Source organism: Paramacrobiotus metropolitanus, unplaced genomic scaffold, assembly GCF_019649055.1.
Source record: "Paramacrobiotus metropolitanus isolate TYO unplaced genomic scaffold, Prichtersi_v1.0 Parri_scaffold0000015, whole genome shotgun sequence".
Lineage (NCBI taxonomy): Eukaryota > Metazoa > Tardigrada > Eutardigrada > Parachela > Macrobiotidae > Paramacrobiotus > Paramacrobiotus metropolitanus.
The window spans coordinates 563242-579431 of NW_026570235.1; the positions used below are offsets into that span (position 1 = coordinate 563242).

Below are 16190 nucleotides of genomic sequence, written 5' to 3' on the forward strand. Positions count from 1 at the left end.
TAAAGACTGATCATCTTCGGAATTAACCATAAAAATTGCGTGTGTAAGTTACGTGCATGTTGTAAACATTCTAAGCGGACCCTCGTCATGTGTATATATGCAGTTTAACGACGCCTTTAAGTACGAGACTTGTTTTTTTAAAGTCAGCTGCCTCTGACAATAAATTATTGATATGGTTGGTATGTTAATTAACTGATCACGCAGTGCAAGCATTGACTGCGTAGGCTAAGTTTGGTTACAATTTTTATGTCGTGTATCTCGTACGCGTAAGCTAAGGTACAAGGCAGCTATAATGCCTTAGTTTGTAAATAATTTAATAACAAAATCCTGTACCGTGGTCATCACAAGAATTTCTGACAGTTTATCAGTTTAGTATCAACCTGCACGTACTCGTAACATGAAGTTTACAAAATTAATGAGTGCACGTGGGCACAAATCCAAATACATCCTGTAGTAACCTTCCAAATTCATACTACACTGCACGTATGCCATGCAGACAGACACCGTATGTGCATGTACGGAATCTGTTAAAAGGGAATAATATAATAACATCACTTTTCCGTCCACACCTGCTGAAACCAAAACATAACCTTCCTGACCTTGTTGCATACATTTGTTCCCCGTGCACCCGGTACAATACACTGGATAGGCATAATAACAAGCTGTAATTATAAAACCGTGCCACTAGAGCTTTGTCCAGCTGTGCAAGCTTAAATAGATACCGACATAAAATTTAAAATGGCATTTCAGACCGAATTCTAATCTCATAATTTTGATACTTACCATGCTAACAAGTATTAATTTTAGGAAACACGCTCGCTTATGGCTCTAGAAGATACTACGCGGTCACTAAACAGGAAGCCAGGTTACGAAAAATTCTAGTTGTTGAATTAGCATTAAATCTTCGCTTTTTATATAAAACATAAAAATAAAAGTACGGTAATTCGTTCTAAAAATCTTTGTCTGTTAATTAATATACGTTACTGTTTGCAGCATGGTCTCAGACTCTCAGCAATCAAACATGAACGCAGGACACTGAATTATTATATAACAGGTATGAAAGCATCAAGCCCAAATTTTACGAAAACCAAGTCAACTTCGCACACAAGTTTACATACCATAAAATATAATTATCGTATAATCCTACAGTTGTATTTCCACAGCTCCGCATATCACACTAATTCGCAATACCAAGATGTTGTATCCATAATATCATAACATATACATGAGATAGATGCAACAGTAGAATTATGAAGGCCAATCAACCGAAGAAACTATAAATTGATAAGTGTAACTGCGTAAGTGTTTCTTTCCAGCATTACTGTCGACAGGATTAAAAAACGATTGTGTTGCTTCATCTAAATTAACAGTGTTGCAAACTCTATCGTTTTATAAGTGGCAACGATTGAGAAGATCGGTAAACCAAGTTAGAAGAGACTGGATCCGGTGCTCTTTCAGCTTGCATTGTACCGTATGAAACTATGGGTACTTTTCTTGAAGTCCCGTAAATATTTTATTCATACAATAAATAATATATTGGAATAAGTTCAATAGGCCTGATTTTGTTAATTATTAAACAGCTTCCGTCAGCATTGCAACGAAACTTTAGACCGGCGATGGAATATAGATTACAATGTGCCACTGTATGCGTGCGCACTATGATTTCCTATAATCATATACTAGGGTAGCCTTGTCATCTACCGGCAGCTGCTCCATCAGGAACCTGATCATATTATGTTTGTCCCAATGTCGATTTCCGGTACTCCACTTGATCACTGTCAGGAACACCAACGATGTCTACTATACTCTTGTTAAGCTTCGGCGTAATATATTTTATGGCGCATAATATATGTAGAAGTATGAGTATGGATTCTCTGAGGAAAATTTCTTTATCTTTGATAACGACCACGGTGGAAAAGCTCATATAGTTTGTTTATTGATCTATTGCAAATTGTTCGATGCGACGACGATACGTACAAAGTATATACTGCAGTAGGAGAGGTCTAAGATTAAAACAACATAACCATTTTGTTTGTTGATGACTTTCAAGTCCCGATACTGATTATATACATTCCATCTTGACTTTATTCTTATATGTTTTGTTAGGAAAATTTTAGAACTTAGGGTTATTAAGCAGGTGGCGTGCCCACTGCGCCAACAAGCGCAGCATTTAAAATAACGTGAAAATCTAACAACAAACGCTTTATAACGCTGCGGGATGATGCATAGCTGAGAATAACAAAAACAACTTTTTGGCTTATCGGAAAGAGGAACAGATACCGGAAAAATTAACAATCGCAGTTACGAGAAAAGTACACGTACAAACACTACTGATTGCAACTTACAAAATACAGCTTAACAAAAAACAGAAAAACGAGCTCACAAACCATTGCCAGTGTTATGCATCAAACTACTAAGTACACAATATTTGGCACTATTTACAATTACTTTACACAAAACAAGCATATAACAAATTCCATAAACACAATAGGTTAAACAACAAATTAATCATCAATATGATAATAACTTGATGCATCGATTCAATGAAGGGAGGAAGACCGATGCGCGCGGCAGTAAGAAAGAAACTATCGTATTTGTACCGGAACCGATTCACCGGAAGAGTGCTGCTCACCGTCGGTGGAAACGAACACAACAGGATGAGAGTCCACGTTTGATTGTGGTTCAGGAGGAGAATGACCGGGACCGGTATTCGAACTATCCAAATTAATGATAGCTGATAATACCAAAGGTTACGGAATGACTGTAGAGTATTCCGAAGAGTTCTTAGATTAAATTAATGTTTTCGCTTCGGTCCGGAGAGAAGTTCCATTAACAACGTTTTGGTGCTGGCAGCTCCGGTCATATGTTTGTAATATAAATATTCTTCTCCATGATTAGCCATGACGGTTAGTTCCGAAAGCACCAGAAGAAGCTGACTGCAGTGAAAAAATGAGTTATTACTTAAATGCCTTGAAGCAAACAATTTTCTGCAAAATGCCGAACATATGGAGAATTTGGCAGAAGCGGACATATTTAACATACGGTATATGATGAACGCGTCTTTTCAAAAACGAGAAACTTACGGTGAATGTCGATGCTGTACAGCCACTCGATATCGCATCGTAAGTAAAATACATGAATAAAATACTAACTAGATAATTAACAAAACGCGTAATCGCATGTTTAAAATTGTAATTCGCAGCTGTTTTGCGTTTTTTTACCTAAATCTTTCAGGCATGTGTGGATAAACTCCAATGCAGTGTTCCAGAAATAAACGCTGAACATGCTCTTGACTTGTTCGCACGTGACCTCTGTCTATCAATCGAGGCACATCTGTAAAATATCAAACCGTTCAGTTAAAACCGCGCTTTTCTATTGTTAATGTTTCACAATCAGCTGAAATATAGGAATAAAATGCAAATGGCCGATAACTCACCAGATCTTAGGAGTAAAAGGAATTTGAAGCATACATAATCATTCCTGTCGAATTTCAGCTCTCGTAATCGGGCGGTAAAGCTATGTAACAGCTCTATGTTGGTATTGGCTCCCAAGATAACCAGGTCCAGAAAACAAAATGCTTGACCGTTGGGCAACGTTGTCTCATCCGGCAAATTGTTAAACAGACGATGATATACAAAATCCAAAATCACCATCTCACTCCACGAATGTTGGATTAATGAGCTTTGATCTTCCACCTGGACATGCATGCAGCGGTTAGCAGTCGTAATTTTGAGAACTGAGCTGTATACTGTGTCGAATTTGTAAATAAATGCCAATAAAAAATTGTAATTCGGGACATATTTTACAACACTTTAATAGCTAGTGATAATTTATTAACGTGTTCGATCTACAAAGATATTAATTTTATCATTTTGCGGGCGCCGGGCACTCAATTAACGCTGCCATGTTAATGTTCTGCCTAACTTTTGTTAGCTCCTTATTTTATTTGCGCATTCTATTGTTGGAAAGTTCAGTCAGACGACATTTTTCCAGGCTGTAAAATCTAATAACTAATGGCGGTTCTCACATATAGCTAAATGTTTAGTCAGGCTGATCTACGTATGTACTTGTATTAATTGTCTCGAAAACACAATCTGGAAGCCACCCATTAGTCGGCATACTATTTTTCCTACTGAAAGTTCATGACTTCGCCATAGCTGAGTGATTCCAACCAGAAAAGCTACTTTTTTTGTAATGTTTCAGGTTAACGTGATAATCATTCCTTCCGCTTCGATTATTTACAGATCATCCTTTTGTACGGCTCGAAAAAGCAGTCCGGCTTGTTAGCGGAGCCAAAACAATCAAAAAATTACTGCTTGTGCTGTGCACGAAATCAAAGCATCATTATGCAGATAATGAACTGTTACGTCTCATGATTATGAACACAAAGAAACAGTGCAATATATTAGCAATGCCTCTAGAAACTGAGCTTGTATCAGCTTGGCTATTGGTTATCAAGATCGATCTTAAATCAGCGTGGCTAAATTCTAAATGTTATGCACCAATTCAAACGGCCATACTGTCAGACTGATATACTGTTTCGTACAGCATATTAGTACTGCGTAATAATATACGGTATCAGACTGAGTTAATTCTGCACTGAAGTAAGTACTTAAAGGTTAAATAATTACATTATGATACGTCTTTATCATAACTAGGATTATCCACAGTAAAAGAGAGGGTCATCATCCTAACCAAAGAAAAACGATCATTTGGAAGTGTAGTTCAAAATGATGGCCACTCATCCAAAGAAAACCGGCAATCATGCCTGACCGCATAAGATAGTCTGACTAATATTCTCAAACCTCTAGGAAGCATCAAGTAACCTGTCAGTTGCCTTATGCCAGAAAAAAAGCGAGGTTGTTGTACGGGAAACAAGAAAACAGGACCGACTGCTCAAAGTTTAAAACCGTTAAATTATACGTCTGAAGGTGTGTGCAGAGTCAGATACTGCAATGGAAATACATAAGATCCATTAACCGATGCATGACCTTTACAGCTATACACGTACCCGGTACAACAATTGTCACAAGTTTTAATTAAATTTGACTAACTGTTTTAAGTACCTGCAGATCTTTGAAGTAGGCCGAATTTTTTGCCCATTCCACTTGCAAAAACGAGCATTGGTCCAAAACTTTGCACAACAGTTCAAACGAATCCACTTCGCACTGGTTGTATGTCTGCTGGTGGAGCAGCGCATGCAGATTATCCTGCCAGATCTTATCGTCAATTAAGGTCATCTGCAGTTCTGTTACGCTGCGCGGGAGGATTATCTGCCCCGGTTCCCCGGCCTCCATCAAGGGCTGTCCGGGGGATCGCGTCCCATGCAGGTGCATACCGCCAATATTTAGTAGCGCAATATTCTGATTACAAGGTGCGCCGGAATTCGGTGAACCTGTGCCGGACCACGATGCCGGTGCATGGGAATTACTGTTGGTATCGGCAGCCACCAGATGTAGGTTTTCTGGGGAATTCGTAGAGCTGAGATGGGGAATCTGGATCATTTCCGTTTTCCGAGAAGCCGATGCGCTATGGAAATCATACATTAAGGAACCGTTGCCGATGGGCGGGAGAACGTAATTAGCAGAATCATCCGATTTGCCGCTATTGGATCGGGAATGGCTTAAACCATGGTTGTGGCCGAGAGGATTGTACGTCAGCTGTTGACGGGTCCTTAAAGCTTGCAATTTTCTTGCACGATCTCTTTTGTACATTGGTCCAAATTTGTTTCTTCCGCCTCTCATTCGGTCAGATCTGACAGCTGCAGAAAAACCGCAATTGTGATTAATATTGCCCATTTAGCTACCTGAATAAGCCAGTCAACTCTTCAGGTAATTTAATGCGTGGGCATGTATCTGTATTAGCTTATTAAGGATTTAGAAATAATTATGTGGCGGCAAAAAAACACAATTGAGCGTTTATACGGCGTTAATATTAAATCATCTGTAAAAATTCTCAGCTTTATTGATGGACTACTGCCGTTTGTTTTAGTTTGCGTAGAAGAACTATTTTGCTTGTCATCCGACTTCAACTACCCTGGCTTATTCAAAACTACGTAGTATAATTATTTAATAAATGAAATCTTGCAAAAGTACTCATTTTACTATGGTAACAATAGGCTGTACCTCATACAGCTATTGGTTTCGTTCATCGCGATCTGCAGTAGTTTTTCTTATGATTAACTGTCGGCATGGTTTATGCATGGTATTTGCCTATACAGCGGTACATGATAATCAGAAATCATCAGAAACAACATTTACAAATATCAACATTTTAACTGTCAATACGGCATAATGAATTAGAAATCCTTGACCGAGATTGCTTTAAAACACGATAGCGCATAGCCACTCAGTTAATTGCCGGCTCTAAATGATGGAGTGGACGTAGGATAAGATTTTAGACCCCAATACGGTATATCGCCTGCATCTCACGCGATGTGTTGGTTCACGTGGGACGCGGCAACGGCAACCGGCAACGGCAGGTAAGTGGATGCCGGCACGACTCGACAGCTTAAACCATTTTTAAATTGACTGTTTTCTCATGCTTACGCACTCCAGCAGCCTGATCTCATTTTACCTTTGTTGTATACCTGGTTACGGACATGGCGTCATTTTTTGTATACTTGACCTAGTAAAACAGTTCCTCGCTTTACAAACAGATCAGAGCCGGTAGATTTGCTATGTGGAAAAAAACACTAGGAACACGGGCGCAGTTTGCATACGCACATACGCTGTGCGCAAAGCTACATAGATCCTTTTGTCATGCACCTAGACTGCGCTAATTTCATCTGTCGGCATCGTCGCTGCAGCTGCCAAATCACAACTTGTTGCGCGCGTTTGGCCTCGTTTTTTTAGCGTTTCTACATTTACTTTTCCTTATTCACTACTCATATTACAAAAATTTATTTTCCTTACTCCTTCGCGACACAGATAGTTGTTTAACATGTGACTAAATCTTGACCAGTCAAATATTTACCTGTTGCATGCGACTGACATGCTTTAATTTTTGCATTCTTTTTAATTTGCCGCATTAAGTCCGTCCCAAATTCCCTACAGTCACTACAGTAACTCTAATTCGACTCAAAAACTCACAATTTTAGTCAGCAAACGAATATCAAATCATCATTTGCAATACGATAATTTGACAATTTCGAAATATGCCTTCTTTATAAAGCAGGATATGTAACCGGTTCTAACATTAATTTGTTAATACGAAGAAAACTATTGTTAAAATGAATGAAAACTAGATTTAGTTTATCAGTTACTACATAGCCACTGTTTTAGGGGTAGGTGTGCAATATATCTCCAGTGCGGTTTTATATTAAACTACCAACCCTCCAGAAAACGTCAACATTTGTTGTCCATATTTAAAATTAATATACATAACTTATAATTATAATACTCGACGGTCCAACTGCGCAGCGTTATTTTAAAAAATCATTGATAATCTTTCCTAGAAAAATGAGGTAACAGCATCCCTTACAAAGATCTAGATGACGGCGTTGTGGGTACGGTTGCGGCAGCCAATGCCATTCCGCAGCATCGTCCACTTTACGGCGTATTTCGCCGAAATTGACCTTCGTTGGACTTTACATCGTCATCGCTTAACGGTAATATATTTTTCTAAATTTGTATAATAAATCTAATGATTAAGAGCAACCGGTTTGGTTACCGCAATATACTGTCTTTAACGCGAGTTTCTTCGCTTTATGCCGGTATCCCACGTTGATTGGTATACCGGCATCATGCTGTACTATGCCGGCGCTCGTCCATCTGATTATTAGCGTACACGCGAAGTGCTTCGTGAACTACGGTATGTTATCCACGAAAACAGGATAAAGGTAGTCCTTAGCAAACTAAGTATTCGCAAAAATAACTGAAAGGGGAAAGGAAACGCTATAAAAAAATGTTAAGGAAATCGCAAAAGTGAAACTGCATGCACCTGTTGCGTATGCTTATCTACTGAATACTGGTGCTTTTTGGGTATGTTTACCATCCATCTAATGGGTTTTTATTCCTATCTGTAATGTAGTGTACTGCTACACAGTGAAATCTTCGAACTTTAATTTTGCAGCAAAATTTTTGAAAACAAATAAGGTTTTCAGTCAAAGCTTGGAGTTCGTCATCTTACCTTCCAGCTTCATGCCAACTTCCAGACATTTCTGGAATCGGCAGAAAGGGCATCGTTTCCTTTGGCTTTTGTCAATATGGCAGCTACGTTCTCCGACGCATGTGTAGACCTTCTTATTCTGCACTGTCCGCTTAAAAAAACCCTTGCAACTTTCGCACGTCAGCAGTCCGTAATGATAGCCGGACACTTTGTCGCCGCACACCGGACACAGTTCATCATCAATGTCCACTTTGGAATCGGGCGGCTCACGGTCCGAACTGCTGCCGCTGGTGTTCCCTTCGGCCAGATCCAGTGTGGCGCTGCTGCTGCCTAATCCCATCATCGACATCCCGCCAAATGCTCCATTCGGATTTGGCGACGGAAGTCCGAAGCAGCCCGATGTGGATAAATGATGCGGGGACGGATGGCTGGGCGGGACAATGAGATCCGTGCCCAGATTGTTCGTAGAGAATCCGTAGAAGGATTCGTTCATTTCCAGCAACATAACCATCAATACCACAGATCAAGGAAAAATGCGTGGTGATTACAATGCAGCGCCCCTTTCGGCTATATTGATATTTCGCAGAAAGGAAGCGTTAATTAGACAAAAATATTTGGCTATAGCGGAAACATCAACTAGTAATGGAAAAACAGATGCGGTGCGAAGGAAGTACACCGGTAAACAGTGAGGTCCATGTGCGATTTACAGTCTCAACGGTCATGCAAACTGAGTCGCTGTGACGTAGGATACCACAGATTTCACACCGCTGCAGAGGATCCACAGGTACAATCCTCAAATTGTACAAGTGTAAACCAAAAACCTGTCTCCTGTGAAGTGCAGGTGGAAGTAGACAGGTACCGGCTGTAGGTACGATGAGTCGATGATCGTTCGTACTGTACAAGTCCACCTTTACACAGTGATACTTAATATACTTACTTCCAGTACTGCCCACTCGTAACGCGAAAATTATTTGTAAGTAAACAACCGCCTTTACAAACGCTAGTGCAATATTTAGAAAATTAAATCGTAAAATTTAATTTAATTCACAATTCAGTTTATGCAGCAGCAAACATTAAATTATAATTATTTAAAAACAATTCACTAAATCTTCATGATATCATGACCTGTGCCGATACTGTAACAAAAGTACAAAACCCGCCCCAGACGGAAATCCGTCACCAGTGACATCGAGTAAGTACTTCCGCAAAGTTACCGATCTAGTTTTTCATTACACGAGCGTAAAGCATATTTGCCTTTGTGCCAGACATATTTCCCCAAAAATTAAATGAGCACAGTATATGTAGAGGGTGCCATTATTGAATTTTGTATTTTCAAGCCGGCGCTCGATTCTTTATGCCGCACTGCATTACATCTAAAATAGTGGTAATCAACTTACCGTTTCTCTTTCATGCTGTATTACCGCACTGTACTTTTCCGTTTCGAAAAAAATTGACTGCAGGAATTTAGCAAGCTTTGCTCTTAAAAATAAACTTACAAAACTTTGGTAAACGTGCATGCGGCTGCATTTATCAAAAATTACAATACACAAAAAATAGAAATAATTCGTTTTCTGTCGATAATTTTTTTACATGGATCTATCCACACTAACCCATAACATCTAATCGCTACCTGAATAATTATAAAACTAATAAAGCTGCTGAATACGGTAAAGCTTTGGTTGCGTATGATAAGGAAAGAAATCAAATAATGCCATATGATAGGTCACATCGCTGTTGGTGAACTGTTGTACTACTCTGTATTTCAGATTGTAATCAAAACGACCGCGAGACAGAAACGAAAAAATAACCACCTAAAAAAATAAAGGCGAGTTATTTGATGCGGAAATGGGGATAATTGCAACGAGAGTAATCTGCATGGCGCGACTACGTGCATTCGTCAATATTGGCAGCCACGACTGGAACACACATCCAATTAGAAGTTCCAAAGTCGATGCCGGCTAATTTAAGGTATTCGGTACAAGTTTGAAAACTAGGAAGTGATTTTTGGTTTTCCTAATTTTCTCACACAGAGCAAGTGCAACTTGTGCAAGTGACCATAACCGAAAACGAAACTATCCAGGATGTTATCCACAGTCACATCATACATGTACTGGTACGAAAGGATCCGGCTTGGCGTAAGTACTCCACTGCATCCAGAGTACTGGCTCAACAAAGCCGGAGTTTAATAACATCTTACACCGTTAACATGTACGTACATCTTACAAAGGCACCCAGCCGTTACCTTTATGACCTCTCGGTATGACGATGGACCTGGATTACCCACAGTATCAGTTCTGCAGTTCCCGAAGCCCAGTGGTCACTCAAAACATCAATGTTGCGGCTGGATTTGTTGCTACTGACAATTTAGTGAGTGATGAAACTACCTTATATACATATTTCTCTTCTGTTAAAAGCTATGTATTTCTACTGGTAAATGGTTTAAATCCGCCCGCTAGTATATCTATACAAGAAACAGCCTCGGCTTCGCCTCCGCGTTTCTTGTGGTCCCCAGTCTACGGCCAGTTTATTTAAATGATTTCGATCAGTTATAGTTAACATCTTATTCCTTCAGAAAAAAATGGTCCAAAAATAGCGCTAAAACGCAGATACGATAAAACGTGAATTTAAGGCCTTTGTGCATTCAGACGCATTCACTTTGACTCAGAAGGGAATTTTTGTTAACTTTCCATCCCGATTCTGAGTCTTCCAGGTACTGATTTCAACATAAAGAATGCTTGCAATAGATGGTGGTGGTAGTTGGGTCACCCAATCACCTAGCGGGCTTCGTGTGCTGGACAGTAGCGGTAGTTCGGTCACTCGTTCACTTAGCGGGCTGTGTGTTCTGGACAGTACCGGTACTTCGGTCGCTCGTTCACCTAACGGGCTTTGTGAAACTGAGACCGTCTGGCCGGGTTTTGGAATATCGGCTTCCAGATTATGGAAATGGTTTTTGCTGATTCTGTACGGGAAAGCTGGGTTCGTGCTTTTTGTGTTCGTGTTCGGTCGCTCGTTCATCTAACGGGCTTTGTGAAACTGAGACCGTCTGGCCGGGTTTTGGAATATGGGCTTTCAGGTTATGGAAATGGTTTTCGCTAATTCTGTACGGGAAAGCCGGGTTTGTGTATCCCTTCTTATTTTTTTGTGATAACAAAAATCTAAAAAGTAGATACCGAATTATTATTTCGTGTTGTACGGAATAATTTATGGACCGGACCGTATATACTGATTAATTAATCACTGTCATTAGTTTTGCTCGGACTGCAATGAAGGATCAACCCGTTTGAACGATTACTGGGGTCAGTTTCTTTTGCAGCTGCCTTCACTTGGCTTTTAACGAGCGTTTGTATTCTTAAGTCATGTTTTTGAGCACTTTAAACTTAACGATATTTTGAAACGAAGACATCCAGTATAAGCAGCACCGTTTTTGTTACTGCTAACAGGCTTTTCTAGTTTTGGAGGAGTAAAAGTCTAAACCTTTTTAATTTGCTGATCTAAAAAGGTACTAGTTTAATAAATTTACTGATTTTTTGCTCCATGAAACCGGACTCTGAAATTGTTTTCAAGGTCACCTTGAGCTTTCAGCTCTACCGGCACCGGCGTCTGTACACGGGAGCCGGAGTGGATAATTACCAAAACAAAATGCATGTGACACAGTTTCCAGACATGCTGAATCGAATGGCATTGGCAGTTTTTCGATTATTTTTTTGGTTTGTTCTGACCAGATCGTACGGGGTTTTCCGTTGTAATATAGATCTTTACCTTGATATAGTTCCTCCAGGCGCGTAAATATCGTAATACAACAATTTTTCTTTTGGCAATATAAAGCAGATATAATCATCTTGATCACTGTAAAGCATAAAGAGCTCTTCAACTGACACCGAACACGTACTGCAGTAAAACAATACTTCCTATGGAGCGTGCAGCCTCACCAGACTGGACTTTGTTGTGCTATGGCATAGAAGTTGCCAAAGGAATGCACAGAACAGCTCAGCAACGTACCGAATATATTAAAAACAGTTAAAAACTCAACAGAAATCCTGCACAAAGCGAAGCGTTATCCACGCCCACCCGCCATCCACAATACACCGCCAATTTAACAAACACGGACAGTGACTACCAGGGGAGACTATTCCACAATCCTTTCATCCAATTCTAATCACAGTAGGACCGCCATTGGCCACCTCGCGTCCGTTCCCATACGGCTTACTGGGAATCGTCATTTCCATGGTGTGCGGCAAGCCGGGCCGAGGCGGACTGGCTGACGTAGCTCGGAGACTCTCGCGTTTAACAAGGCCATGATTCTCTTGACCTGAGGGACTTTTCACCGGTCCGTAAGTGTATTCCCTGGTATATTCCTGGGACGTTTCCACGACATGCATAGGCTGGGTCGAAGCGCGATCCTGTCCGCCGGTATTCACTTGTACATAGCTGACATATCGTTGATGATGATGATCACCGGAAGATTCATGGTCGCTAGGCCGAACCTTGTTGATCCTTCCGAGAGGGAGTTCGACGTTATCATAGAACGAAGGCGTTTGCGTCATCTGCCGGGAATGTGGCCTGGATAATCGTTCCTCCGATATGGGCCTCGGATTCACTCCGCTCATAATCATCATGGGGCTGGGATGGGAAGGATGCCCGTTGACAGGTCTCTCCCTCTCGTCGATCTGTGATGTTCTTCCAGACATTACACTGGAATCAATGACACGTCTTACTTGACCTACAGTAGGGTTGTACAGGAGACCAAAAGGCTTCGAAGGCTGTTCGTTCTCCACGGATACCGGGACGTCCAGTTTATGCCTTCTCAGCTCATCCATGCACTCAGTAAGGCTTTTGATCACTTCGTCATCCGCATAGCCGAAATCTTTTTCTAATTCTCGTTGTAGCAGATCTATTATGGACTCCATGGATTTCAATTTGGAAATTTGGGCTGAAAAACAAATATTTTCTTTTTCTAGCTTTTCAAACTAAAGAAAAAATACCAAGGTATCATGGACCAAAACTTTAAAAAAACCACTCAAATCATGAACAAGAAAAACTTATGCTGCACTGGCCCTGTCATACATTATGAGAGTTATAACACTTCCCAATATTATGAAAATTCAATCGGAGATATGATGTAACAATTTTTGTACGCAATAAACCCTTTTACTCACACTTGTGCATCTTGAAAACGTTGTACGCCATGGCAATAAGAACTCTTTCCCCTTCGTAAAGATAAATATCCCACAAACGCAAGGATAAATGAAACGGAACTCGATCCAGAAAGCACTGAAAGAACCACTTGACAGAGTAGATGTTGGTATGAACATCGTGTTTGTCCACGTGCTTCTTCAGTTTAGGCAAAAATTTTTTCAATATGGCATCGTGTTGCTGTTGAAATCGTAATAGTTTAGGAAATCCGGGAAGGAAAAACCCGTGCATGGCATATTTCCGATCCGTTAATAAAGCAGAAAGCCCCCAAAACGCATCCTCAAAAGCACAAGAACACAATCAATGAAGAGATCAAGCATCAGCCCACATGAAAACAAGATATACTTCGTCGTCCATATACATGAGCAAAAGCGCAGCAATCTGTGACATCCCTTGACAATAGCCCACTTCCTACAATATAAACGCCTATTTCATGCGCTCATGACAGTGTGTGAAAAAATCCCAACACGCACCGTATTATAAATGGAATAAGCTGCCAAGACGTCAAAAAGACTACGCTGTTTCAGGCCATAGCGTTCACGGAATATATCGTGGTTACGATATGTCCTGTTAACATCCAGATCAATTTGTCGGATTTCGGGCGAGTTCAAGTAGGCCTGATTCCGCATCGTCTACGGCAATTATCAATCGATGAAAACAAGCTGTGAAGCACTCACATGAAAAATAATGGCACCAACCTTATAAACGTCCACTTGTTCCTTTTTGATTTCGTCAATTTTAAGCAGCTTTTTCCACACCTCCACGCGCAACCGATTGGGAATGCCTTTGTAAATCCTTTTTCGGAACTGGAGTAAAGCATTAAATCAATTAAACATTCACAAACACAGCATCGCCGCCCGTGTATTCCGTACTTTATCCGTATGCACCACCTCGTCCCATTTAGCGATCATTTTCGTCCATTTGTCCGTCCGTTTCCATTCAACGGCCAGCATTTTCTGATGCTGTAACACGAAACATTAGCTAGCAATTGAAAAACACTACACCGCCGCTAATGAGACTGATTGGACGTACTTTGCTATTAGTTTTGTCGATGGAAGGAAGTCGTTGATCGTGGATGAAGCCGTAGCGGTCGGTTTTGTGGTAGTGCTCAAACTGTGGATCTTCCCAGGGATCGATGTTAGCTCCCGGTTCACGACCGCGCTTGTAGCGCTCCACAATTTCGCGCCGCTCTTCCGCAGCATTGTGTTGCGTCATCATTTAACCACTGCAAAAATCAGCCCAAAAAAATAAAAAAAAATGCCAAAGAATCAGAAACACGGAAAACGAAAAGACTAAGTAGTGCGCTTGGCTGCAATTTATACATCCTTGCCTAAACTCGCGCGTTGAAGAAAAGTGATTTCTGTGGTCTTTCTAAATGCAAATTCTCCATCGCAATGCATCATGACAAATTACAACCAAGTGCGAAATATTGATCAGCTTTATCGATTACGACGCTGTCAGTGCATGAACACTGAACAGATTCGGAAAGAAACCGTGCTGCAAGCTGCATTTGAAAGGCAAACAGTGTTTTCTGTTAGAAACAATTAACGTAATCAAAAGCGGAAAACAAAACAAATGAAGCAAAGATACATCCACTTTCTGCTAGTGAACTAGGCTCAGGGTCTTATGTAACAAACTGTTTATAATTCTTTAGGAAAACAAAATGAGCGAGCGAACTTCGCAGCAATACAATACATAATGATAACTGGTTCAAAATTTTAGTTGCAATGTACGAGTATTACATAAGACTTCGTAATCGAACTTCCAAAGAAATATTCACATTTTAATCATAGTGAAAACTTAATCATAATGAAGTGGGTCCTTACCTGTAAACTTCCAGTGAGAAGATCTCTTAGTACAACATGGCGGAATTCAAATCAGCACGCCAGAGAAAATCGAAAAGCCACGGATTTTCATCCAGCTGCGGAACAGTTTCAAATAACATCTGAAACATTCCCATTATTAAGCCACCGGAACGCTGTTTTAGCATTCTTGGTTACAGCAAAGTGAAGATTATCCAAACCTTTCTTTACAAAAAAATTTACGGATGCTAACACTGCAGCTACTATTAACGTTCATAAACGAAGCAATAAATCAGCTTACTGTATCGGTCCATATGGTTTCAACGCTGCATGACGGTTTATTTCAAACCCAGCTTGAAATTTCTGTAAACCGACGGAGGTGTCAGGAGACTCAGGATGTAACAAAGTGATTCAAATCAAAGAATTGTCGTTAACAGCATGAAGATCAACAACTGCAGAAGAGATAATTAAATCACAGATTAGCGCCACTAGATTAACCAGATTTAAAGCTAAAAACAGTCGTTCGACTGTTTTGGATTTTAGTTTTTATTTGATACCGTTTACGGTTCCGTTTTCGAGCGATCGCATGCGAGAATGTGGTTGTGGGACGTCTCGAAACAGGGAAATGGTCTTTTCAGTAAATCCACTAATCCGTTTGGTTTTACAATCACCAACAATTTAGCAGAATGCTCGCATCTCCCCGTTCATCCTGAAACGTTCGACGAGTGGTTTACAATTACAGGGACGGTCCCGGTTCCAGATTTTATGGCATGACTTCCGGTAGGTTTAGAGAAATCTGGAGTGTTGAAGGTACTTCAGCCGGTAGCTTAATTGAAATGAAATTTGTTTTAACGTAAATGCCAATACTGAAATTATCAAGCAAGTACTTTAGCGCTTTGACTGTTTGACTCACTGTTAACATAAAGCCAACTTTACCGGCGAAGCAAATGCGGTGGATCTTAGGCATTTTTATCGTTAATAATTTTTTTTCCTGTTTTACAACGAATTTTAGGAAATTAATTTTAACCCCACACATAAAATAAGCACTTTTATTAACCAGTCCGTAACTAAGAACTTACAGTGGCG

The 16190-nt window shown here is 40.3% G+C and overlaps 1 protein-coding gene across 1 annotated transcript; it reads right to left on the reverse strand.

Moving 5' to 3' along the window:
- Positions 1 to 2187: 2187 nt before the first annotated feature.
- Positions 2188 to 15654, reverse strand: LOC129585049 (uncharacterized). Its single transcript, XM_055477564.1, has 14 exons — positions 15406 to 15654; positions 15129 to 15247; positions 14335 to 14527; positions 14175 to 14264; positions 14001 to 14108; positions 13776 to 13934; positions 13648 to 13713; positions 13266 to 13581; positions 12270 to 13039; positions 8131 to 8626; positions 5067 to 5761; positions 3437 to 3695; positions 3222 to 3333; positions 2188 to 2936 (listed from the first exon to the last, which is right to left on the reverse strand). Exons 3-14 carry the CDS (start codon positions 14518 to 14520, stop codon positions 2795 to 2797), a joined length of 3399 nt encoding a protein of 1132 aa, XP_055333539.1. The 5' UTR covers positions 14521 to 14527; positions 15129 to 15247; positions 15406 to 15654; the 3' UTR covers positions 2188 to 2794.
- Between the last annotated feature and the right edge of the window lie 536 nt (positions 15655 to 16190).